At 48.8% G+C, this 26,383-nt stretch overlaps 1 protein-coding gene across 1 annotated transcript in view; it reads left to right on the forward strand.

Annotated features, from left to right (window-relative positions):
• VWA3A (von Willebrand factor A domain containing 3A) overlaps positions 1-26,383 on the forward strand; it is a 2,090,411-nt gene that overhangs the window by 2,047,822 nt on the left and 16,206 nt on the right. The window contains exon 34 of the mRNA XM_069645605.1: positions 6,122-6,185. Coding sequence (XP_069501706.1) covers positions 6,122-6,153 — 32 coding nt within the window. The 3' untranslated portion in view covers positions 6,154-6,185. The remainder of the gene's footprint in view (positions 1-6,121; positions 6,186-26,383) is intronic.

Genomic DNA, 26,383 nt, shown 5'->3' on the forward strand with positions numbered 1-26,383 from the left:
ATCTAAGATGAGGAATACGTTGGAGTACACAATCCACTCGAAGAACAAGTTACTTCTTACCTGGTAACGTTCTTTCGATTGGATGTTCCTCCAACGTATTCCTCATTTTAGATGTATTCCATCCAGCTTTGCTGCTCTTCGGAATTTTTTTCGGCAGAAGGCGCTGTGCGTCGATGTCGTCGAGTCGATAGTCCCTCGAAGGCCTCCGTCGAGGGCGACGTCATCGGGTGTATAAGTAGCACACGCGGCACCCGTTGGCCTCAGTTCTGTTTTTCGCCTCTTTTGTATCTGTGATCTTGTACTGTGTAGATTGTGCCGGCGGACAGGTATCAGCCTTGCGAGATTTGAGATGGCAATAACCCGGAAAAAATCTACAGAGGGGTAGGTTAGGAGTAACTTGTTCTTCTATCACCATTGGCTGCCAAGAGCATCTGCCATAGTGCCCCCGCTTTTCAACTGCACAGGGCTGCGAACATCTGCTTCCATCGTACGGTTTTATCCGAAAGCCGATGGCGCTTCAACCAGGATCTATGTATCTGCTTAATTTTTCTTATCTCGGCTAAATTAACACCTGCCATGTCTCTAGCTCCTTTCGGTCTCCTAATATTTCTTCTCATCTCCCGCTTGGGGTCCCTTATCACAATATCAAATGCACCTACATGTTTTACTGAGATAATAGGATGAACCTCTGGCCACCCCTCTACAGCAGCTGTGAAATGTTTGACACCCTTCTAATTAATTCCCTGTAAAATGACAGAAGGAATTCAACTCGTAGTCTATAATCTGCCTTATTGTTTTAGTGCCATGAATGATGTGCCTCTGGGTCCAGCGTAAAGAGTACCTGCATGGTTCACTACAACTCATTCTGCCCCCCTTATGCCTAATATGCACATTAGGCAATTTCAACGTATGTACAATTATAGAGTGGTCACTATAGACTGTGTCATGCACTCCAAGAGACTACCAGCTGCGCACACGCATTACTTCCAATGAAGTAGTCCAATGTGGATGTCTTTTTCCGTAAGTGCCATTTGATCTTTCCTGGGTAATCACCAGTGGTTCTGCCGTTGAACAACACCAGATCCCGTTCTTTGAAGAAAGACATCCACACTTCTTGACCATGGTGCTAGTGGTTTTAATATTCCTATATTGGCAGACTGTTCAGTGTCTCTGCAGCCCCCATTCAAGTCCACCTCTCCCCCCCGCTCCCCCGATTGGAAGAAATGAATTACCCACGTTAAAACATCCAGGTTACACATATACAATCAATGTACTACATTATATATAATCAGGGTCTGCGGTGTCAGACGGGACATAAACATTAATCAACAACATCTTCATAGGTGCCTTTAACCCAATAATACACCTCCCACCGCCAAGATGTTTCTATTGTTAAAAAGGAGTCTCAAGCATTGCGTGTGAAGTGACTGCTTTGTCCCTGTTTAGGCCTCCAAAAGGGCATCCTTTTGTACCCTTTTCTGCAGGCACTTGAAACAGGACACACCCCTCTAGTTGTATATAAGAGATCAGCCAGGTCTCATGCAGGAAAATGATTTTGTTTTGCACTAGGAGTTTGAGGGACCCTTTATCACACAATAGGTGGCCATGGCCACAGGTATTCCAGCTTGCAACCTTCCAGTTCAGATCTTTGCAGTGTCACATATATTCAGCGAGTTGCTAGACCAGAAACCTCTTAATCCATTCCCAACCCTGGACATCCTCTGTTATTTCCTCAGTATTCATCAACTGAGCCTTGCCATTTTCTAATTGCTTATTGCGGGGAGGGGTTTCTCTGTAGCCTTTTGGCACACATTAACCTGGTTATCCAGCTCGTACCCCGTTTTGAAATATTTTGGACTTTCGCACAGTTAAGCCTGGGCACCTCAAGAGAGGTGCAGTGAACTTTGGCATAGTTAACCCTGTTAGATTTCACAGATCTAACAAAGCCAAAGTCACTTGAAGACAACACTCTCAGGGCCAGGACTTTTGGGCACACTGACATTAAGTCAGATCTGTTTGTCCAATCATCGGAAAATGTCAATGCCCCTCGGACCAATTGTAAAAACAAGTGGATCAACCGCCTGATGTCCCTGGTCCGGCTCCACATGATTAGTGGTTGCACTGCGGTTACATATAATTCCTCTTCCGCCCCTCATATCCTGTGCGGCATCTGACCCAATCACCAACTGAGATGTTTGATTAATGCCTTCAGCTTCTGCGGGCGTCGATTCTCCATCTTTCACTAACCTACTTGTCAGTGTGTCTGCCGATCTACGCAGACGCTTTTGGCATCTAGTAGCTCTCCTTTTTGCTTTCTTTATTTTAAGGGACTGGGTTTCAATAGTGGTTGAATTGAGTGGCTCAGAGACTAAAGGAGAGGAACCCGCCACTGCCGGATTATTATCAGACATAAGTTGGCACTTTTTCTTCCTCAATTTTGCCAGTCGCCTCTCCTGTCTAGTCAAAAGGATGGATAGGTCAGGGTCGGGATTTTCCACCTGCACTACTTGGCTCTCCTTGGGGTCATTGATCTCGATTTTGCTCTTGTCCATCAATCTGGGTAACTGTGCAGTTGCATGGGGCCCCTACTTCTTGTAATTTGCGATCTAAAGAGGCCAGGGCTACACTGTACTTTTGCACCTCATCCAGAATGACGCCACACAGTTTCAAGAGGATTTTTATTGCAAAATCCAGTACCTCAGGGGCTGTTTCAGATACATTACTTGCTCCTGTTATCACGCTACTATTTGAAGCAAGTGTTTGATTCCCATTCTCAATGTCTGATTCCTCCCCTTCATTTGATTCAGGAAACCGGTTTTGGGAAGTGGATAAACGCGGCTCATGCCCCTCGGAGTGTATCAGATTCTCTTCCCACTGAGACACTGGCTCTCTGTGTATAGATGGTGGTTTCTCTGTGCTGGCGTCAATTTGTACAGTCCCCAGGCCACCCGAGACTGAATCACAGAGAACATAGCAAAGTTCTAGAAGGGAGTTGTTATCTATATCTCAAAGTCTGACGTAGAACCCATGTTATACTGAGACTGGACAGGGTTGGTCACTGATGAAGTATTTACTGTACTTTTTTATTACCCCTTGTTGCGGTACATAAGTCAGTAATTTTTGTCGACGGGAGAGTGGGACTTGAGGCGGCTCTTCTGCCGACCGTTTGGAGTTGCTTGTTCGTTTGGTGTAGTGACGTGTATTTGCGCCTTTTCTGGAATCTGCTTTCCCATAAGGTTTCCCCTTTCTGAGGTTGTAGCTACCAACTTTGGTCACTACTTCATCAGGCATGTTTCGAATCTGATTAATCCAGCTAGCAACACTTCCATTGTTCCCAAGTAGTGATAGTTAATAGATGATATAGTCGTACCTGAATTACTGCTCACCCCAAGGGCAAGATCGGTCACCAACGGCAACCTGGTCTACGTCCTGCCGGCCTCCCGAACACCGAAACACACTATGTGCTTCGCGCTACGAAGGGTATTTGAGTCTCCTCCGCCTCCTCGAGGCAGCAAGGAAAGTGTAGACAGACTCGAAATTCAATAAGTCAGCAGCACAGCACCTCCACCTCTGTTCACCGAAACACACTGCGCACACCAATGTGCTTAAAGCAGTCATATTCTCCACCTCTAATCAGTGGGCGCATCTTTTTCTTGGCTTTACTATATTAATCAGCAAGGTCTGAAGAGTGATGGCTAGCCTTACAAAACAGGTATGATGTTTGCAAGCCTGCACAGTAGCCTGGGATCTATTCCAGTTGGGAATATGGTCTCTTTATGGCTATAAAGCATATGTTGGTATAAGACACCTGCCTCATTGCATCTCTCCATGGCTTGTGGTGCACAAGAATTGTGTCAGCCCCTATTGGACTGACATCCACTGTGACAGCACAATAAGATATTTTCTGGTAGCTGTGACTTATTCTGGCCATCTGAAAAGACTTTACATCGCCTAAGTGCTTAGGGGTGAGGGTTGAGGTATGTACCAATGCCCTTACTTTGTGTAGGCTTGGATGCCTACCCCTATCTGAAAATATATGCCCACGGAATAGCAGCTCAGATTTTAAACACGTGCACCTATCTGGATTAAGGGTGAGATGGCACTCTGTGGTTAGTGTCTGTAGCAAAGTCCCCAAGGTGTCCCCTGACCCCCCAGCTTTTTTGGGTCTCCTACACCCCTGCCAACGGCCCCTTTTCATAAGCCCCAGGCTCTTTGTTACGTTCAATGTTCAATTATCCCTTTGCTTCATTCAATACAATGTTTCTGTTCAGTTCGGTATTCAATACATGTTCAATTGTGCATTATTACTCACTAGGGCCCTGATTCACAGAAGCCTCTTATAATTGTGAAATCCCATTGGAAAACACTGCATGAATCATGCCCTAGGAGTTTGTTGGCAGCTTTCCGACACTGAAGCTTCCCTTCGACACTCTCCAAGCGTGTACCGGTTGCTCTAGTGGTTCCTGTGGCTTCCCTTCTCTCTGGAAGCAGGCACACTCACCGGTGCAAACTCCGCTCGCTCACCGCACAGCTTCTCTCTCTCTCCGCACAGCTTCTCCTTCTCGAGCCTGCACCTTCAGCGGCTGCGCTCACTCGCGGCCCACAGCTTCAGGGTTCCGCGGCTCCTGCTGCTGGTTCAATACTTTGGACGCTTGAGGGAATAACTCTGCCCCTCTACTTCGGGTCCAACAAGTCCTTCAGGTCTTTTGCAGGCATCTTGGCTTCTCCCCCTAGACCACCACGGCTGCCTCCATACATGGGTCTCCTGCTGCTCCTCGGCTCTTAAGTCTCCTGGTTGCTCACACCTGTCTTTCCACCTTTTATACGCTCTCTGAATGTCAAGGGGCTGCAGGTGTTTCGAGTCACTCCTAATTGCCTGACCTTGCATACACCTATTAAGAGTGACCTGCCTGATCTTGATGACTACAGGCCTCTAACCCTCTCTTCTTCGTCATAGTACCAAAGTGGTGTTTACATTTGGTAATTTGGTAATCTGCATTGCTCCTAGTTGCCTCTTCTTCTCCTTCACAGTGCTTCAAGGAGCTTTGCAGGGGGTAAGGGAATAGGACTGACAGCCCATAAAGGGTAAGGGAGGGGAGGGTAGGTTAGTATCAGGAAAGGGGGGGATACCATGTCTTGCCCTCAGTTATTATCTCCAAGGACCCTCCAATCAGGTGATCCTCCCTCACTTGTCCACCCCCGGGGTCGGGATCCAAAAGTGATAGCCCTTCGCTGGCCACCTGTACAGAGGGTCCCAGGGGAGTAGATGTGAGAGTACCCTCGGGTTTCTCACAAAGGCTAGGCAGGCTTTGGTAGAGTCAGCCACATGCTTTGCCTGTCTGTGAAAGGCAAGTCCTCTGAGACCGCAACAGCTCAGATGCCACCTACAAACACTTGTGGGGCTGAGTAGAGCCAGCCAGCCACCCATGCTTGCTTGTAAAAATGAATGTGGAGCTGTGGAAGAGTCCAGTAACCTCTGAAAAGGTTGAAAGGGTTGGAAGAGAGTCGACCACCTGTCAGGCAGATATTTAACTGACAGACCCCCTCTGCCCCCACCAGTCCAACTAGTTGTTGACGGGCATTGATCTGTCAGGAGATCACAGTATGTTCCCAATGTCCAGTCTGTCTCCAGCCAGTGCATTGCATTTGAAGCACTTGGAACTCTTAGACTTCTAAAGAACATTTACTGTATGTTCCAAGACAAATTTATCAATACAGGACACATGTATGAAACTCAATTGTGGAGCTCTGATTTGATGTGAATGAGCAAGTTGTTAGACTGGGGTGTGCTTAGTTGGACAACTGGTGGCTCCTGAAATGGCCACATATTGAAGAGTGGTTACTGGCTAGTTAGGAGAGGAAATAAAGTATAATGTCAGTTAGGAGACATGATTCATGGATTGTTGACTAGTTTGATGAGTCTACTGTGGGAAGGGTTTTGTTGGTTGATCAACATAGTTTTCCTAAAAAACTGATTTATGCAGCAAAACTTTCTGATTTATCGATCTTGATTCTGGCAGGTAGGAATATAGTAACATTTTCTGGGATGGTTAATTATATATTTCAGAAACATTTTGTTATTTTGATGTTTTTGAATAACTGCATGTATTTTTTTCTACAGATCGAGCAAATCTGGTACCTGGCTGGAAATGACCCCAGAAGAGTCTGTCATGTTTTGCTGCTAAGTATGAACATGCCTCTGTATAAAGACGAATTATACTGAGCAATTAGCCATATACAGTGACACATTTCCATTACACACATTAACTTAAGCGAGAAGAGGCTTACTTACTCTTGTTTACACTCGGAGACCAGAACTTCAGAACTAAACACATAGGCAATTATGTCTAAAACTGAGTATAAATTGTATTTGACAACGCTTGCACAATTTATGTCAATTTGCCCTCATTATAAGTTTGCCGGCCCGGAAATAAGGTGCCGGTAACAACGTTACCAGCACCTTTTCCCGACTGGCAAACTAAAGTCTGCCAGTAGGGGTAGTGAACTACCGGCAGGCCTGACCTGTCGGTAATTCAACCCATACTGGCAGATTTTTCACTGAAGCACCGGCACTGTTTTTAACAGTGCCGGTGCTTCAGTGTTTCCAATCCTGTGGAGTCCTATGGGACTCCATGGGAATGTGAACTTACCATTCCTCCGGTATTACCGGGATACGGGCAGCAGAAACAGTAAGCCAAGGTTGCTGGTAAGCTGCCGGTAGCCCCAGCAGCCTACCGGCAACCTCATAATGAGGGCCAATGTCTGTCTTCAGATTTCCTTGAATGGGAATCACTAGTCCTTCCTCTCCACAATGTCAGCTTGGGGTATCCGTACTCAGTGGCTTTCTATATGCACCTATAAGCATTAACACTTCCTTTGTAGTTTTTATTACTCAGATCTCTCTTCCTCCTTCCTTTTTACAGAAATCTATTTGGCACCCACATGTTTTTCGTTTTTGCCTTTCACTGTCCTAAGCATGTCTAAGTTTATTTCCTAACTTTACATTGATATGATACTTTTACCCCGCCATAATTACATGCATGTTTACACCTTTATCACAGCTGTTAAAAGTTCATTTTTCTGTGAATGAGACCATAATCATGTCATGTGTATTATCTTCCAAAGAGCCATCTGGTAACTTCACTGCTGAAGTTCTTTCTCATATTTGAAACACCCAAGACTTGTGTACAAGGGAACATGAATACATAGCTATGTCACCAATACTGTATGGGTACGTCCGGACCCCCTACCGCCAGACTCATATGTTCTGTTCACATACCAGGGGACTAGAAAATCTGTTACACAGCAAGGGTATAACACGAATTGGCAAAGCCAACAGTTGTGGCTCCTGTATTAGATATGCATTTATCACACATTCGCTATGCACTGCCATCGTATGGCTGTTCAAGTTTGCTGGCTGCTGCCATTGTATGGCTAGGTATTACCATGGTTTGCTGGGCATTGTCATGTGAGATCTCTTTCAGTAAGTGAGCAGACTGCAGCACCTCTTTACTCCAAACGGTGTAACATGGCAAATGATTGTGATACTTGGAAGATATATGAATAGTTCAGGATATGATCTATAAATGTAAGGTACAGCTCTGTGTCTGCTTGTGCTCCTATCATATGCCAGTTGCATCTGTAAATCCCCATTATTGCCATTATATGCTTGGAATAGTTACCATGTGTAATGCTCACCTGGTATCCACGGAGACGTCACTCAGCCTGTTCTGACCTCTTACGACCTCGAACCCTTCCCTGGAGGCTATTCGACTGGAGACTGGGCCTGAAACACAGGATTGGTAGAGTTTAACTCCCTATTGTCTATGTGTGCTTGAACCCCTTCTTCCCCGGGGTCCAACCCTTCCCTTTGATCCACAGCTCACCTTGTTTTCTTGGAAAGTGTGCTCTCCGTCCTGCTTTCAGCACAGGGACGCATTGATTGATGCGGGCTCGTTGCTGCCTAGTTACTTCACTGCCAAGAGTCCAACAGGTAAGTATAATGAGTCTTTAAAACAGTTCTCTAACTTCGTTCCTTTCCTTCCTTAGATGATGGCTGGCATCCAGGGATGGCGACGTGCTGCTTAGATGAGTAGCGCTGAAGGTGAGTGAATGTTAGGCACTCTGTCACACACTCACACACATCCCGGAACACTGCTAGCATTACCACAACACCTCCTTCCCGCTCGCACAACGTTTCCTAGGGTACGAGACTCACGTGCTTTGGTGGCCCCATCAGGACCGATTACGGCGTGCTAGGTGCAATATGCAGACTCGTCTACATCCTTTTTTGCACTGGCAGTTGCCATGGAGAACGCACGCTAGGAGGATCGGCAGAACACTTCCGCACCGCTCAGCTGTTCCTACCAGATCACGTGATTCACGGCGTCCGTCATGTGACAGCAGAACACGTCACGTGACCAGGAAGCGCACAATACAAAACGCCTGATACGCGAAGCAGTCCTCGCTTCTCAGCTATCTTCTGGACTCTGTTTGGCGTTACGTCTTGTTTTGCTTCCTGGAATTGCCTTGACCTCGGATTACTCACCTGGACTTCTTTGGATTACCCTTTGTCAGTTTGGAACTGTTATCCCGTTGCTGACTCGTGAACCATCCTCCACTCTGCATTTGGATTACCCTTGGACATTCGAAAGTGATTCTGCTACGTTCTTGTTTTCTGGCAGTTACACTACGCAACCAAGCCTTCCGCCGCTCAGGTGGGCTAGCCTGCAGTGACATGTGGCGCTGGTCCCTGCAGAACTTGGGGCTGCCACACACTTTAGTCTCGAACCACCTCTAGGTTTCTCATCCTGACCCACTGGATAGGTAAGACTCTTTCAAGTTGTTTTATACTGCATTACTGTTATTGCCTGGTACTTAATATAATTTTTTCTACAGCGGCTTTGTGGTTATCGAGGCTCCGTGGATCCAGGCAGCGACATCTCCCACCTGTGGCCTCAAAGGTCGCACAGGGAGTGCTTTTTGGTTTCCCTGTGCGTCACTTGAGGACAGAGGTATCTACGGTCTACACGACTCTCGTCAGAACAGTGAGAGCGCGATGCAACCCTTTCGTATTTGTATTGAACTGAGTTCTTTTTCTGTGTCTTTTAGGTGCTGCGACGTTTTCAGCGTGGATGCCGGTTATGAAGAAGAAATGCGGTGATTAAGTGCGGTATGCGGCGCCTCTAGATCTTTCCACGCTAACCTGGAGTGTCTTTTCCATCTTGCAGATGGATGAGAAGTTCTGGAGAAAAGAAATGCCTCTTTTCTGTTCTTTTCCCTTTTCCTTAGGAAGCGGCATGCCGGGATGGGAATGACACCGCCGAAGATGCCCGCAGAACAGAAGGAGCGATGAATGATGGGCAGAAGCGCCGCAAGGTAAGTTTGTTCCTAACAGTGTTCTTGTTCTTGCAGCAGCTGAGCGCAGAAGAAAGATGCAGGCCTACTGGAGACCGATCCGAACACGGTGAGTGTCACGCTGCAGGTGCAGAAAACGCAAAGCATGTTTCTCAACCTGGGCTTGGCTTAAATAGTCTCTGGGTATCCCAGGTGTGTCTGGGCTGAACCACACCCAAAAGACTAGACTGCACATGCAGTTCGGGGAACCGAAATATGTGGGGGCATCCATCTTGTCCCCATCAATGCACTACAAGTCCAATCCCCAATGTTATCCTATGGGAGTTAGTGAGTCTCGTACCACAAGCGCCAAGTCTGACTCCAAGTGGGTCTTTGGAGGGATGGAGAGGCCCTTGAGGGCCATGTAGGTGATTATGGCCTAGCTCCAGCCTGACATCTTGGAGGGCTGGGGACATGAGTAGCAGGAATCATGACACCATGTGTAAGATATAGCACCACTTGTCCAGGTCATATGCCAAGTGTAGACTCAAATGTCCCAATAACACTTTCATATGTCTGGTATAGTCACCAAATATAAGGTACTGCCCCACATGTGCAGTTGCTAACCATCACCATTTCATTTGCCTAGGTAGGTTATGAATAATTCTAACCATCATTCTTTCTGACATGCTAGCAAGTACGAGTTACAATTCTGCCACTAGCTTTTTGTGCCAAGAAGGCAATCTAAGTGGACATGTTCTTGCCGGCATCCATTGCTGGCTGCTGTGACTGAACAGCAGCAGCCGTTGTTAGGTCTCGATACTCTGAACTGCGCTTTTCCTTGTAAGGGATACACTGTGACAGTACGGCTTGGACTGTTTTTCTTTACATGTCTGCCAAGCTTCCTGTTAGGAGATATTCTGCAGTCTTGACAGTCTAGGCACTTCTAGTAAGGTCAAATGAGTGTTCATGCATTTTCTCTAGCTATCAAATACATTTAAATGCTCAAACATGTGTGCAAGTTAGTGAATGCAAACAATAGCAGAACTAGTAATTCTCTCCTCAAGGGCAGTTGTTCGTTGAAGTTTCTTGAAGGCCAACTTGGGCCTACCTCGTGCCCTGTGACCATGACGGAGGAGAAAAAGGAGGGAAGGACTTTTTTCAGGCCCGGCGCCCAATGCAGGCTAAGGAACGTCTTTATGGAGGACAAAAACATGTCTGTTTCAATAGATTGCTTTTCTCCCGTAGATTACTCATCTTGATAGATATCCATCATCCAGCTCTGCTGTTCGGAAGGTTTTCGACGGGGTGTAGTGGATCTCGTTGATCCGTCTTGTCTGGCTCTCGATCATCATCACCGAATGTGATGTCAGGCGTCGTATATATGCACCACATCACTATGCCCCATGCTTCAGTTCCTTTTTTCCGCGCGCTCACATGCTGCATCAGAAACCTGCTCGAGTTTACACAACGTTTTCAGATGACATTTTTTCGTTTTCACCTCGATATGTCTTCGCAAGGGATCTCTGGTTTCAAACGGTGCTCCGATTGTGAGGCCAAAATGTCATTGACGGACCCGCACAACATCTGTTTATGGTGTTTGGGTTCCACTCACGACACAAAGGCCTGCGCGTCGTGCGCATAGATGCAACCAAAGTCCCTGCGAGACAGAGCCAGTAAGCCAGACCGTCACCTAAATCTCTGGCGCAGACTCTCGTCCGGTCGTCTGAGGCCGAGAACGAGGAGCCCACTCGTCACGACGAGTGCCGGCACTGCAAAAAGATGAAAAAGAGGTTTCACTCCTGAAGCCATTCCTCATTCTCTTCCTCACGGAAGATGACGCTACGCCACCATCGGCGGGAATCGGATTCGCCCTCGAAGCAAGGTAAGCCCGCTAAGGGACCGACCACTCGTGAAGAGTGGGATTCTTTTAAGAAAGAAATGCTTGAAATGTTTCGGCAACAGGGGGCTGTCGGCGCGGCTCCCACCCCCGAACAGCCGGCCTTAGCAACTAAAGTGGCGCTCGGCACCCCGACCCCACGCTTGCCAGGAAGTCGATGCCTTTGGCACTGACTGAGCATTCGGGCCCTGTGCCCCAAGAGGCGCGAAAATCACCCTCTAGAAGCCTCCCACATCGCCCCTCGCCTGTCAGAGCCAATGGCACCAGTATCCACTCCATCGCCCTCTAAGGCTACACTACCGGTGGTTAAGCCCTCTGCCTCAGCAACCAGGGCCTCAGCGTTGGAGGAGACGCCCTCTATGTCGACCATCAACATCAGAGCATTTCAACCACATTGAGTCGATTTTCGGCACCAATCAGGCCGAGAAGTGCGAAGAGGTCGATCCCACCTTTGTGGGATCAGGCAGTGTCGACTATTTCGACGACTGAGATACCTTAAAGGCACTTGCTCAGGGCCTCCAAGATGCCAGTGGTTTGGTTACATCTCCAGACCTTGAGATGCAACAAAAACAGCCCTACACTCACTGTAATGTCAGGTTTAGGGCATTAGTGGAGAAGGTGGTTGACATCCATGGGCTCAAGTCGTCCGTCACTCCCCATCAAGGGTATAACCTTAGGGATATCTTGTATGAGGGCCCAGCTCTTGACACAGCATGCCCTTCAATCAGGCCATAGCAGACCCCTGGACTTCCATCTGGTGAAATCCATGCACTTGGCCCCCGTGAGTACCAATGCCAAAGGAAAGTACAGGCAAGCGAAAGGGGACCCTTCCTTCCTCTCAACACACCCTTCCCCGGAAGGGCTGGTAATTCAGGCAGCCAGCCACGGCATCCACATGAAATCTCCCTACAGACAGGGAAAGGAAAAGAATGGACGCTTTGGCCAAAAAAAAGTGCATTTGAGGGCCACCGTACGGCAATGCATGGTTTTGTCCTATTTCAAAAACGTTTTGACCCCAGGCAGCATGGCTCTCAAGGCCACAAACGTAACTTGCGGTTTTGCTAAATTCTCCTACGGTTTGTGGAAGACTGTCGAGCACACGGCAGAATTCGTCCCGGAAGGTGCTATGGAGGACTGATTTATACAATTGGTGGAGGATGGGATGGAAAACTACCAAGCAGTCTTTGCGAACAGGCCTGGATATTGCTGACTGTGTTGGCCGCTCTATGGGGTCGGCAGTAGTTATGAGAAGGCAGGCCTTTTTGAAAACTCTGGTTTCGTCATGATGCCTACCTCCAAGGGGCCAGACAGGGCCCGGCACCCTCAGAGGCAGGCAACATGTATACTAGGGAAGTCCCAGCCACCCCAGATAGGGGCTCTTTGGACTCAGTCCTGGCGCCGTTGGCGTCAGGCTCATAAGGGATAACAGTCCTGGCACCATCGGCGCCAGGCTCATACAAGATATGGAAGGAATAGTGTTTGGTGCAAACTTACCTGGCAGACCATGCTGCAATTTCCTTACCTGGCAGATCATTCTACAACTTCCAGATGAAAAAGGAACTACTTAACCACACGGGAGTGGCTGGTGGCAGGATACATACCTTCAGTGGAAGGATACATACCTGGGACTACTTGAAAGGCTATTTAAGCCACGCCCAGACAGCAAACCACGCTTCGCGTTGTTCTGCTCATAGCAGCTGGACGCTCACCGTGCCTGCTCCTGCTCCAGTCCTCGACCACGCTTGCCAGCATCCTGGAAACACCTAAGGATAGAAAAGGGAAGAAGAAACAGGTGAAAACAAACCTTACCTGTTAAAGCTGCATTCCGGATTCAGCGCGCCAACGTTCCTGCAAAAAGACATCATTTTAAAAACTCACTGCGTCGCATACATCTCGGCGCACTTCTCTTACCTGCACGTGGCGCCCTCGGCTCTGCGACGCCCATCCGGATCTCCTGCAGCATTCCAGCACCTACAGGGAGACGAAGAGAAGAAAGCAAGGTGAGAAGGGGAAAACAACCAAGAAGCACTTACCCGCCAAGCTAATTCTTCTTACCTTCGGGTCGATGCCATTCCTTGGGCATTTCAGCACCCCGGCCCCTATGGGGAAAAAGCAAACATCACATTAGTGAATGCAAGAACCGTAGCAAACAAACTATTTTAAACTCACCAGTTTACAGGTCGGACTCAGCTTCTGCTTCGTACCGGCTCCATTTCTTCGGCATTCTCGAACTCCGGCCCCTAAGGAAAAAGAGACAGGAAAAGACAGTAGTGGGCCTACACCAAAACTCACCTGAAATCAGGTTTTCAACAGAAACCGCCCTCAGCCCGGGGTCTTCCATTACCTGCAAAAGAGAAGAGGAACAGTTTAGACTCAAGCTTGCCATAAACATTTACGGTACTTACCGGAACAGACAAGCGAACTCGAACTTACTATCCAGTGACGTAACTGGATCCCAACGCGCTCCTGCATCAGAAGCAGGATGGAGAGCTTGCCTTTTCAATCCCTAGGTTGAGTCTCCAGAGGGAATTACAGAGGGTTGCAAGGAGGGTGAGAAGGGGAATGGGAGATCAACACAAAACCCGCAGAGTATTAACCCTTCCTTTTCGCTCACAGAAGGGTATTTATCCGAGCCAGACAAGCCGGATTTGGGAACCCAGCCCACTCCATCTTCAGGGTGCTGAACATCTCCTTCGAAGAGGCCACTGCCGTCAAGACCACGCCTGCGCCTCCATGGGAACCAGGTGAGCGTTACAGGTTTCTCCTCCAATGTACAAAACCGGATTCTAGACATGCCTTTTGAGGGGAGATGCTCTTCGGACAGAAGGCGGATGACTATTTGGAAACATTTAGTCTAAACTTGATGCTAAATTGCTGGGTCTGGCTGGGCAGCCGGCTAAGCCTGCCTTCAGCATTGCCTCTAGAGGCAGAGGCTATAGGCGCTACGTGCCCTATGGCAGGAAAGCACAGCTCCCAGAAGCCAGGCAAAGGCAGAGGTGTTTCTCACATCCGGAAGGGGCAAAGGAGCTTCTAAGGGCCAGCAGACAGCAGCTGCGGCGATTGCGCCTTCAAAGCCGCTTTGATTTTTCCCTCCCACGACCTACCGGTTGGTGGACGTTTGGCAGGGCATTGGTCCCAGTGGTAGGAGATAACCTACGATGCCTGGCCCCTGCAGTTAATTCAGTGGGGTTATTGTCTGCCTTTTTAAGAAAGCCTCTGGACAGACTCCCTTCATCGCCGATCCAAACGGGACAGGAGCTCCAGCAAGAACTGAGAGCCCTGTTGTCGAAGGGTGACGTGGAAGAGGGGCCTCCCAATCTGAGAGGTTTGGGCTGCTATTCCTGTTATTTGCTGGCACCCAAAAAAGTAGGAGAGATCCATCCCATTCTGGACCTCAGGGCTCTAAACAAGTTCCTGCGAAAAGACAAATTCAGGATGCTGACGTTGAGTGAAATTCTCTGCACCCTCGAGATTCTGGACTGGCTGGTGTCCATAGACTTGCAGGATGCCCATTTCCATGTGCCCATACATTGGAAGTACAGGAAATTCCTGTGGTTCCTCATTGGGGACAAGCACCATCAGTTCAAAGTGCTGCCCTTTGGGTTGACCTTTGCTCCAGGAGTCTTCACCAAGTTCATAACAGTGGTCGTGGCTCACCTCAGGAGATCCGGGTTCCACGTATTCCTGTACCTGGACGACTGGCTGATCCGGGGCAAGTCCGCGGGACAGGTTTTGACTCCTCTGGAAGACACCTGTCTACTACTGCACAGGCTGGGCTTCTCCCAGAACTTAAAGAAGTCCCACATGACACTGGTCCAAAGGCTCCAGTTCATCGGGGCATTCCTAGACACTTGTGCAGGGAAGGCCTCCCCTCCTGAGGAGAGAGCGGACAGCATACAGCAGATGATCCAGTTGTTCCCGGAACCACGCTACCATACCAGCGGCTCCCTTTCTCTGCCTTTTGGGCCTCATTGCCTCCTGCATTTTTCTGATGCCAAAGGCTTGACTGCGCATTAGATCTTTTCAGTGGCTCCTACAGGATCAGTGGTCTCAGTATCTGGGGGCTCTCTCGGATTCCCTCAGGGTGACCAGCCAGGTAGTTCGCTGACGCGGCTGGTGGGACACGCACAGCAATCGTATGGTGAGGGAACCCTTCTGGCCTCCATGGCTTCAGACCCGAGTGGCCACAGATGCATCCTTGAAGGGTTGGGGCGCTCACTGCAAGGATTTGCAGGTGAGCGGCCTTTGGACAGCTACGGAAGCCAGGTGGCATATCAACAGACTGGAGTTGCGAGGCATCAAGCTAGTCCTGAAGGCCTTCGCCCCATCGCTCAAGGGGAAGCATCTGATTCTGACCAACAACACGGTGCCCATGCACTATCTGAACAAGCAGGGTGGAGTGCATTTCCATCCCCTCTGCACAGAAGCGATGCATCTGTGGTTCTGGCTGCTAGAGAATCAGAACTCTGTCTTGGCAGTTCATCTGGCGGGAGAAGGGAACGGCTTGGCGGATGCTCTGAGCAGGCAGAGCACGGTCTCACATGATTGGGAAGTGTGCCAGGAAGTCCTGGAAGAGGTCCTCTTTGGGTTACCCCAGCAGTGGATCTGTTTGCCACAGAAGCCAACAAGAAGTGCGAACAGTTTTGCTCGAGAGAATTCCCAGCAAACGGTGCACTAGGGGATGTGTTTCTGGTGGATTGGACATTCCCTCTCCATTACGCATTCCCTCCGATCCCCGTCATTCCTTGGATTCTCAGGAGGTTGAAGAGTTTTCGAGCAACCATGATTTTGATCGCCCCAGATTGGGCGAGGAGGACGTGGTACTCCGACCTCTTGGATCTGTCCATCTATCCACCTCACTGGTGGCCTTGGCGCCTGGATCTCCTCACCCAGTCGGAGGGTTAGATACTCCACCCGACCCAGATCCCCTCAACCTACATGCATGGCTCTTGTGCGGAAGAGGTATGACTGGAACCTCTCAGTGGAAGTTCTTGAGGTGTTGCTGGCTGCATGCAGACCATCTACAAGATCTCTGTATGTGTGCAGGTGAAGAAGATTTGTGGCGTGGTGTAGGGAGCGGGTGTCACAGGTTTCCCCTTTTCTCACCTGTTTTCGCTGCTTGCTGGAATCCTTGCGAGGAGTTTTCTTTTTTACGGTTCGGGTTTTTTACAACCCCGCTCGGCCGTCTTCGGGTTCCAGCGTTTGTTCACCTTCTATGTCTGGGATCAATAGGAAACTTCTAGGAAGTCCAGGATACGAAGAAGTGTACTCGGAAGCGGGTACACGGAGTCCGGAAAGAAGGCAGGATAAGAAGGAAGGAGGATAGTAGGAGAAGGCGGAGGGTCCGGGAACCAGGAAACAACATAGTTCCGCGAAGTCGAACTACGGAGCACACGTCTAGCCACAGCAATCGGTAGGGTTGAGACGCGCGGGGCCACGGGGGCGTGGCTACTTTATAGGACGCGCTGCATCGGACGTAAAGGCTGGGAGGCAGCGTTTGGTGCTTAACAGCCATGTTGGAAGTATCACAGAGTGTAAGCCCTGATGTGTCAAGGACCAGGAGGTCAAGAAGGGGCATGTCTGACGGTTCATGACAGCATGCCTCCTCCGAAAACCCGTCCTGCCGGGTTTGCCCGGGTTTATGAGATGGAACCTTCTGAGTAACCTGGGGGTATTTAAGTTTGAGATTGGTTCCCAAGTGCGTTCACTGGGAGGGTATCCTTTCCATTCCACCAAGTACTGGAGCTGACCACATTTATATCTAGAGTCACATATTCTGGAGACTTCATATTCTAGTTGGTCATTGACAAGTACAGGATTGGGTCTGAGGTTAGTCCGGGTGGTCTGGATGTATGGTTTCATCAGAGATGTATGGAAAACTGGGTGAATCTTCTTCCAGGAATCTGGTAATTTGAGTTGAAAGGCCACTGGGTTAATGATTTCTTTTATGGGAAAGGGCCCATAATACCGGGGAGCCAGTTTATTTGGTTGTAGATGTCGGGCAGTAGTCTCATGGATAACCATACCTTATCTCCTATTGCGTAGGAAGGGCCTGGTCTTCTTTTGGAATCCGCATAATGCTTGGTATGAGTCTGAGCCCTTTCTAACTGCTCTTTGGCTTCTCTTTGTACATTGATGAGTGTTTCAATCCAGGAATCAACTGTAGGAACAGGTGTAGGATGTGGGAGGACGGAAGGTAGCACTGAAGGGTGAAAACCTTGACTGCAGAAAAAGGGCTGGTCTTGAGAGCGGAGTGATCGAATTATTATAGGAGAATTCAGCGAGAGGTATTAGAAGTGACCAATCGTCCTGGACCTTGGTAGTGAAACAACGGAGATATTGTTCCAGGGTTTGATTCACACTTTCGGTAGCCCCATTAGTCTATGGATGATACCCCGAAGAGAGGGCACGTTGTATTCCCAGTATTCGGCAAAGGTGTTTCCAAAATTGAGATATGTATTGAGGTCCCCTGTCTGATATGATCTTGGAAGGGAGTCCATGGAGTCTAAATATGTGTTCCAGAAAGATTCCAGCAAGTTCTGAGCAAGAAGGTAGTTTATGTAATGGTGTAAAATGAGCCATATGAGTGAATAAATCTATGGTGACCATAATAGTTGGCCTTGTTGGTAGTGTGCGCTGAAGTAGGAGGCCCGCCGGTCTCTTGTCATGTTTGTTTTGACTGCAGACTACACAGGCTTGAATGTACAGTCGTACGTCAGTTTTCATTCTCGGCCACCAAAATTGTCTTTGTAGAAGATGGAGGGTGTTTGTGATGCCACGATGTCCGGAGTGAAGGGTATCGTGACAGAGGTTTAATATCCTTTGCTGTAGTTTCTGTGTGGGGATGACTAAACTTTTATCCTTGAAAAGATATCCTTCCTTAGTTCTGAGATTCCATTGGTTCTTTCCTGAAAATTCTTTCAATTGTTCAGAGGACTGTGTTTGTATCCAAACATCGTCCAGGAGGCTGTTTGCTTGAGCCACGAATGTCGTGTGTGGGAACATTTTCAGGAATGACCAGTCTTCAAGAGGTTCATAGTCGGCACGTCGAGATAAGGCGTCAGCAATTATATTCTGTGTTCCAGGGACATGATGAATTTGGAACTGGTATTGGGCAAAGAAGAAAGCCCAACAGGCTTGTCGGCTATTCCTACATTCCAGGGCCTGTAATACTTGAAGATTTCGATGGTCCGTGCGGACCTGGACAGGATGTTTTGCTCCTAGAAGTAAATGACGCCACTCTGTGAAGGCTTGGCGGATGGCTAGCAGTTCTTTTTCTAAAACCGAGTAATGGGTTTCACTGGGAGTTAATGTCCGTGAAAGATAAGCAATAGGATGTTCCAGGCTACCGTCGAATTCCTTTTTTAGAACTGCTCCAATGGCGTAGTTAGAGGCGTCTGTCTCCACTAGGAAGGGTCGGTTGATATCAGGTTGAGCCAGGATGGGAGCTTGTGTAAACTCTGTTTTTAACTGTTGGAATGCCTCCTCTTGGGCTGCTGTCCAACGAAAGGGAGCATCTTTTTTCAACAAGGCTATGATCGGATGGACTATCTCGGAAAAGGAAGGTATGAATTTCCGATAGAAGTTAGCTAACCCCAGGAAGGATTGAATCTGTTTCACAGTGGTCGGAATTGGCCAAGATAGTATGGCCTTTACCTTGGATTCATCCATTCCAATACCGTCTGGGCTAAGGACAAATCCTAGATAGTGAACAGTAGAGACATGAAAAAGGCACTTCTCGGGTTTTGCTAGGAGCTTGTGTTCACGTAGCCGTTGTAACACTGCTTTAACATGTTCTTCATGCTTAAGATGGTCCTTAGAGAATATCAAGATATCGTCCAGATACACGATGACGAAGAGGAATAGCATGTCTGAAAACACCCGATCCATGAAGCGTTGGAAGATCGCTGAGGCATTTGCAAGTCCCAAGGGCATGACCAAGTACTCAAAATGACCAAAAGATGTTCCAAAGGCTGTCTTCCATTCGTCTCCTTCTCTAATACAGATCAGATGGTAGGCACCCCTGAGATCCAACTTAGTGAAGGTTACAGCTCCTCTTACTGCTTCCAAGATATCGGAGATCAAGGGCAATGGATAGCGATCCTTAAGGGTGCACTGATTTAAACCTTGATAATCAAGACAAGGCCTGAGCTCATTGGTGTCCTTTTTTGGAACAAAAAACAGTGAGGCTCCGGCTGGGGATTTGGATGGTCGTATGGTGCCATTTTCAAGGTTAATATCTAGGTACTCACGGAGGGCCTTTTTTTCAGGTTCGGATAAGATGAACATCCTTCCAAAGGGAATCACAGCTGAAGGTTCGGTATCAATAGCACAGTCTTCTGGTCTATGAGGAGGTAAGGCTTGAACAATAGCAGAAGAGAACACATCGGAATATTCCTGATAGATTTTAGGAACCTGGATGATATTTGAGACTGTGAGCGGGCCTTGATGATCTGCTGAAACTCCTTCCGATGTTGTCAGAGCGGGATCCAGGAGTAATCAATGAGACATGCAATGTTCGGAACCCAGGAACAAGGATCCTGCTGCCCAATTGATGTATGGTTTGTGTCTTTGTAGCCAGGGCATTCCCAAAACCATTGGGTAATGGGTGGACTTTATGATGTCAAACTTTATCTTCTCTCGGTGGTGGTTTATTGCGAGCTCAATTTCCTCGGTTTGAAGGGTTATGGGTCCTGAAGAAAGGGGTCCTCCATCAATTGCTTCTACAGGCTGCATGATATTCCGGGATTCGTATGGAATATGGTGTTTAAAGACCCAATCTTGATCTATGAATATTCCCATGGCTCCACAGTCCACCAGTGCCAGAATGGGGTAGGTTTCCTTCTTGGATGGCGATAGAAAGGCCTGTAAAATTACCAGATTGTTTTGTCCAGGAGAGTTCAAGGATGGAATATATGTGGAGCAAACATCTCTCTCCCGAAACTGTGCTCCATCTAGGATCGGGAGCTGACGTTTCCCGAACGCTGTGGAGGGGCTATAGGACACTCTCTCACTAAATGTTTGTCCGAGGCACAATACATGCATAAGCCTGTATGGATCCTTCGCATCCTTTCTTGGGGGGATATGGGTCCACGGAAGGCTCCTAGTTGCATGTGTTCAGGTTCGTTACTAGGGACAGGAAAACACTCAGACTTCGAGGAGGTCTCTATGGGGTTTTTCTGGAAGGCTAACTTGGTCTTCTTTTTCTCTGCTTTCCTTTCCTGGATGCGGAAGTCAATCTGTAGAGCGCGATCCATAAGGGCTTGGAATGAACTTGGGCGAGCCACTCTGGCTAGTTCATCCTTGATGTCTTCATTTAGCCCTCTTCGAAAGAGAGTGAAGCAGGCTTCTGAGGACCAATCCGCTTCTTTAGCCAATTGCTTAAATCGTGTTACATATGTGAGCATGTACTGCGAGCCCTGTTGGAAATTGAGTAGACGTTCCTGAGCGGTAAAGACCTGTTCTGGGTGGTCAAACATGGTTTTAAGGGCTTGAATGAACCCGTCATAATCATCCAGGAGGGCATCTCCGGCATTAACTAAAGGTGTGGCCCAGGTTAATGCATTCCCGGAAAGGTGCGAGATAATAAAGCCCACCTTAGCCCTGGGGGTAGAGAAAAATTAAGGCTTAAAGGTAAAGTGGACTAAACAGGAATCAAGGAATCCACGAAGGTTTTTTGCAGGCCCATCGTATTTGTCTACAATGCTGCCCAATAGTACACTTTCCTTCGTGGCGGAGTCGCGGGATAAGACTAATTGCTTTAATGCAGCATTTTCTGCCTTTAGGTTTTGTACGTCGGTCGTTAGTTCTTGCATGCCGCACATAAGATCTTGAATGGCCGCCTCCATGTCTGTATTGACTTCAGTTAGGTGGCGTCTCAATCTGTCACAGGTTTCCCCTTTTCTCACCTGTTTTCGCTGCTTGCTGGAATCCTTGGGAGGAGTTTTCTTCTTTACGGTTCGGGTTTTGTACAACCCCGCTCGGCCGTCTTCGGCTTCCAGCGTTTGTTCAGCTTCTATGTCCGGGATCAATAGGAAACTTACAGGCAGTCCAGGATACGAAGAAGTTTACTCGGAGGCGGGTACACAGAGTCTGGAAAGAAGGCAGGATAAGAAGGCAGGAGGATAGTAGGAGAAGGCGGGGGGGGTCCGGGAACCAGGAAACAACAGAGTTCCGCGAAGGCGAACTACGGAGCACACGTCTAGCCACAGCAATCAGTAGCTTTGAGACGCGTAGGGGCATGGCTACTTTATAGGACGTGCTGCATCGGACGTAAAGGCTGGGAGGCAGCGTTTGGTGCTTAACGGCCATGTTGGAAGTATCACGGAGTGTAAGCCCGATGTGTCAAGGACCAGGAGGGCCAGAAGGGGCATGCCCGATGGTTCATGACAGCGGGAGATTGATCCCATATCTTACCCACCACAACAGTGATGGAGTTCCTTCTGTCGCTAGCCTCAGCAGGCCGTCAGGTTACAACGATCAAAGGGTATTTCGCGGCCCTTTCTGTGTTTTAAAAGGTCCCCGGATTAAGGTTATTTTTTCACCATACCGGTCATGACCCAATTCCTGAAGGGCCTTCTCAACAATTTTCCGCCAACTCACTTTGTTGTTCCGGATTGGTACCTTAACCTAGTTCTGGCCTTTTTTATGGAGGCTCCGTTTGAGCCTATGCATTCTTGTTGACTTAGGGTGTAGTCCCTTAAGACAGCCTTTTTGGTTGCCATCACATCGCTAGGAGGATTAGCGAGCTACAGGCTTTATGCTGCAAGTCCCCCTTTTTAGGTTTCTTCAGAGAGAAGGTATCTCTTAAGGTTAGACCAGGGTTCCTTCCGAAGGTTGTTTTGGAATTCCACCTTTTACAGTCTATTTGTCATGATGCCTACCCCTGGGGACCCAGACCACGTCCAGCAACCCCGGAAGCAGGCATAAAGTTATCCTAAGCAAGCCCAACAACCCCTGCTAGGGGCTATTTGGGTCCAGTCCTGGCACCATTGGTTCCAGGCTCATATGGAGAGTAAGTCCTGGCGCCATAGGCGCCAGGCTCATAGATTAAAACCTACCTGATGCATATCATGCTGCAAACTTACCTGATGCAGACCATGCTGCAAGAGCTCCAAGCCAAAAGAGGCTTGGAAGGGACTACTTTACTTAGGGACTATTTTTTACTCGGGTGGGGCTGGGGAGGAATACTTACCTGGAACTACTTTGGAGGCTATTTAAACCACGCCCGCAGAGCAGCACACGCTTCGCGTTATTCTGCATCCAGCAGTGTAACGCTCACCGTGCCTGCAAGTCTGCATGCAGCCTTCTGCCACACCCGCCTCGAGTTTGAAGCTCCTAGAAAAAGGGAGAAAGAAGGAGAAAAGGTTAGAACAAGAGCAATACCTTTAATCCTTACCTGAATTCCCGATCCATCGTGACTTCGAGCTGGAAGAAAGAACTTATTTTATGCGCGTCGCCTCGCCTGCTGCAGCGCCGCGCTGAACTCACCGGCCTTCGCAGCATCTTCATATTCCACCGCATCCTCCTGCATGTTCCCGCCGCACTCCGGCACCTAAGGAGAAGACAAGAACAGCAAGGTGAGCCAAGGGAATACACTGAGGAATATTAGTTACCCCCCCATAGACTCACCTGATTTTACCACTGGGGGTACTATTCCTCTTTCCCGGGTCGGTGCAGCTTCCACTGCATCTTTGCCGAACCACGGCCCCTAAGGGGAAATAAAAGGACAGCAAGGTGAAACAAAGGGACTAACAAGGGGAACCCTCCTCACCACAATAGACTTACCTGATTTTACCGCCGGAGGTATTATTCCCCAAGACTTCATACTTTCTCTCAGCGCCTGAATAAGGGAGAAAGCAACAGGTTACATATTGACATTATTTTATGGAACTGTGTTGGAAAATACAAATCCTTACCAGAATACTACCGGTTGCCACGAGGAACTCTTCATAAGGGTCAAGCTGCAACCTGCAAGGAATCGGACAAGAGTGAAAGTCAGGCATTTGAACGCTTACGAACTTTATACTTACGGCGTCTTGCCGGGAATCTCGGAGTCAATATTGTTCTGGAACTCACCAATTCTTTCGAGCCAGTGAAGCAACTGGTTATCAATGCGCCCCTGCGCTCAATGCAGGATGGAGAGGTCATCTTTTCAAACCATCAGGTGAGACTATAAGAGGGGACATCAAAGGCGATCTGTGGGGAGAACAGCGAGGGTGGGGGGATTTACGCTCAACTCCACGGGTGGTTAATTCCCTTTCTCCATTTGCAGAAGAATATTCCTACGGGCCAAGCAAACGAAGCTAGGTGGGCCAGTCCAGTCCATCATCTCGGCCCTACGTGTCACATTGGTGGAGACCGCAGCTGTCCAGTTCCGATAGACGCCTCTGTGGGAGCCAGGTGAGCGTAACACTATTGACTTGCTGGTGTTCTACCCTCCTCCTCAAAGGAAGAAAAGCACTTTCACTGTCTCGACCCAAAAAGGGCTTTGAGTTTTTATGTGGCCCAAACAGTGGAGTTCAGGTAGATAGACCAGTTGTTAGTCGCCCTTCTCTTTCCGGCAAGGGTCTTGCGATCACTAAACAAAAAATCTTGCACTGGATCATTTTATGCATCTCTGAGTGCTACCAGTCAGCGGGAAAAGAAGTCTCACCGGGAATCAGGGCTCATTCCACCAGGGGAGTCTCTGCTTCCACAGCCCTTCAAAAGGGGGTCTCTGTTCGAGACCTTTGATGTGCTACCATGTGGTGTTCATTATACACTTTTACAAAGCATTATCCTTTGGATGTTGCACGTGGGGCTGATGCATGTTTTTGCAGAGCGGTTCTGCAGAACCTGCTTGTATAATCCTTTCTGCATTCCTCCTTTAGTTTACTGCTTGGGGAGTCTATCAAGATGAGTAATCTGCAGGAGAAAAGCAATCCATTGAAGGATAAATTACTTGCATTAATGCATTAATGATCTTTCAATGGCTTCTTGTCCCGCAGATTCCTCAGCACCCCTCCCAGCCGTCTCTGCTCAGAAAGTGTTGTGGCTCTTCCCTTCTGATTTCATGAAGTGCGTTGGCGATGGCTTTGCGGTGCTCATCTCAGTTACTAAATTGAAAAAGAAAAAGAAATACTCTAATTGGAATGTTTTTAACATGTTGGTTTCTATTCCATAGTTGCTTTCTAAGGCTAGTTAGCCTCCTTCCATTTTCCTATGCAGCGTTTGAGCACGGGAAAAATTGGGAAGAAATGAAGCATGAGGCATAGTGACATGGTATATATACAACACCTGGCGTTACGTCCGGAGCCGACGATCGAGAGCCAGACAAGACGGATCGACGGCCGAGTCGAGGTCCATTACCCCCCACCCCCTGTCGAAAAGTTTCCAAACAGCAGAGCTGGATGATGAATATCTATCAAGATGAGGAATCTGTGGGAGAAGAATCCTTCGAAAGATCATTACTGTAAGTAATATCCCTATTGTCTGCACCCAGACCACAACAAGGATGGGTGCGAGATATGCCTGGGCTTCTCGAGGAAAACAAAAAGACAGGTATAGCAGGCTGGTGGCATGGCTCAAATCAAGCAAGTCCCCTGACCCCTCCTCCGAGTAGGGTCATGCCTCACCCAGGCCTGGTCGGTCCAAGGAGCGGTCTCCCTCTGGGAGGAGGTGGAAGTCCTTTGAGGACGCTGCATCCGTGGGGGTCCAAGACAATGCCAAGAACCGCAAGGCCGATTCCGCCGGGTTTGCCGCTGATGCGGGTCCCAGGTCAGATAGATCGCCATTGGCATCCGCCACTTCAGCCAGCCTGCCATGGGGTTCCTCATCAAAAAAGAAGTCCTCCACCCCGGTCAACTTAAGAGACAAATCTGAGAAATAGAAGCTGGAGGAAGAGAAGATCATCTTGCAACAGGCTCACCAGGCACAGCCAAAGACACTGTCGACCGCTTCATTGACATCCTATACGGCGACTGCTACGGCAGGTGGTATTGACCCGACAAGGGTGGTCCCTACAGCGCAGAGAGTATCCCTGCCTCCAAAGCAGCAGCAAAGAGTGCGGGCACCCCAGGAAGGGAAAGGCAGTGGTTCACATTCCGGTACACAGCCCTCAGTAGGGAAAAGGGGGGGGGAGGGGTGCACGAGGTCCAAAAGCAGCTCTCCAAGGTTCCATACGATCAGCCAATGGACATCTGCTCCATGGACGACGACAAGCAATCGTCCATCCATCCAGTCCATATGGAGGACGGCAACGCAGGATCTAGTACTCAATCATTCCTCCCACAGCCGAGGGATGTATCCATGGACATCCTGTCAACTTTCCACACCCTAGTGACGGAGATCGAGCAAAGGTTGCCTCCAACACTGGCACCTGTTGTACCGCAGGTCTCTAACCAGTCTCCACGTAAGACCACCCTCCACCACTGCATCAGCCTCCTCCACCACATTGGGACCCGATTCCACCAGCGGACCCGGATCCACACACAGACTCTGGTACGGAACCGATGAAAATTTGGACTTCGCCCTGGCAGACCACCAATCACAGCACCTGGACACCCCTCATAGAGGCTCTCCACCAGACGAGATCTTATCATTTCACTCGATCTCAAGGGCCTCTGAGCTGTTCCAGCTGGTGCCCGAGGAAACCAAAAAGGAGGGCTTCCTATAGCAGCTACCAGAGTACAAGAGGAAGACGATCATGTTGGTACCCTTTTTGTAACACATTTGGGGGGGGAAGCCCTAGCCCTCATGAAAAACCCATGCACGGCTCCACCCAAGCGATACATGTTGGAGAAGAAATACAGGGTGCCTGACTCTGCACCCAAGTGCTTGAGGTCACCACCATCACCGGACTCGGTAGTGTTGGCAGCCACAAGAAAACATTCAGCCAACCCAGCTTCCGCATCATCAGTCCCCCGGACAGCAAGGGGAAGAAGATGGACGCCATGGGGAAGAGAGTCATCTACACAGTGGCATCCACGATCAAAGCGGCTAATGCTCTGGCTATCTTGTCCTTATAGGGGCGGGAGCTTTGGTAGAAGCTGAGCCCTATCCTGGAATTCCTTCCTGGCGACCAGAAAACCGAGGCTCTCGCCCTCTTCCAGGTGGGGGAGGTGGTGTCGGCCAATGCCATTACGGTGGCAGTGGACATCACTGACA

Source organism: Ambystoma mexicanum, chromosome 2p (assembly GCF_040938575.1).
Source record: "Ambystoma mexicanum isolate Mex_15411 chromosome 2p, UKY_AmexF1_1, whole genome shotgun sequence".
NCBI lineage: Eukaryota > Metazoa > Chordata > Amphibia > Caudata > Ambystomatidae > Ambystoma > Ambystoma mexicanum.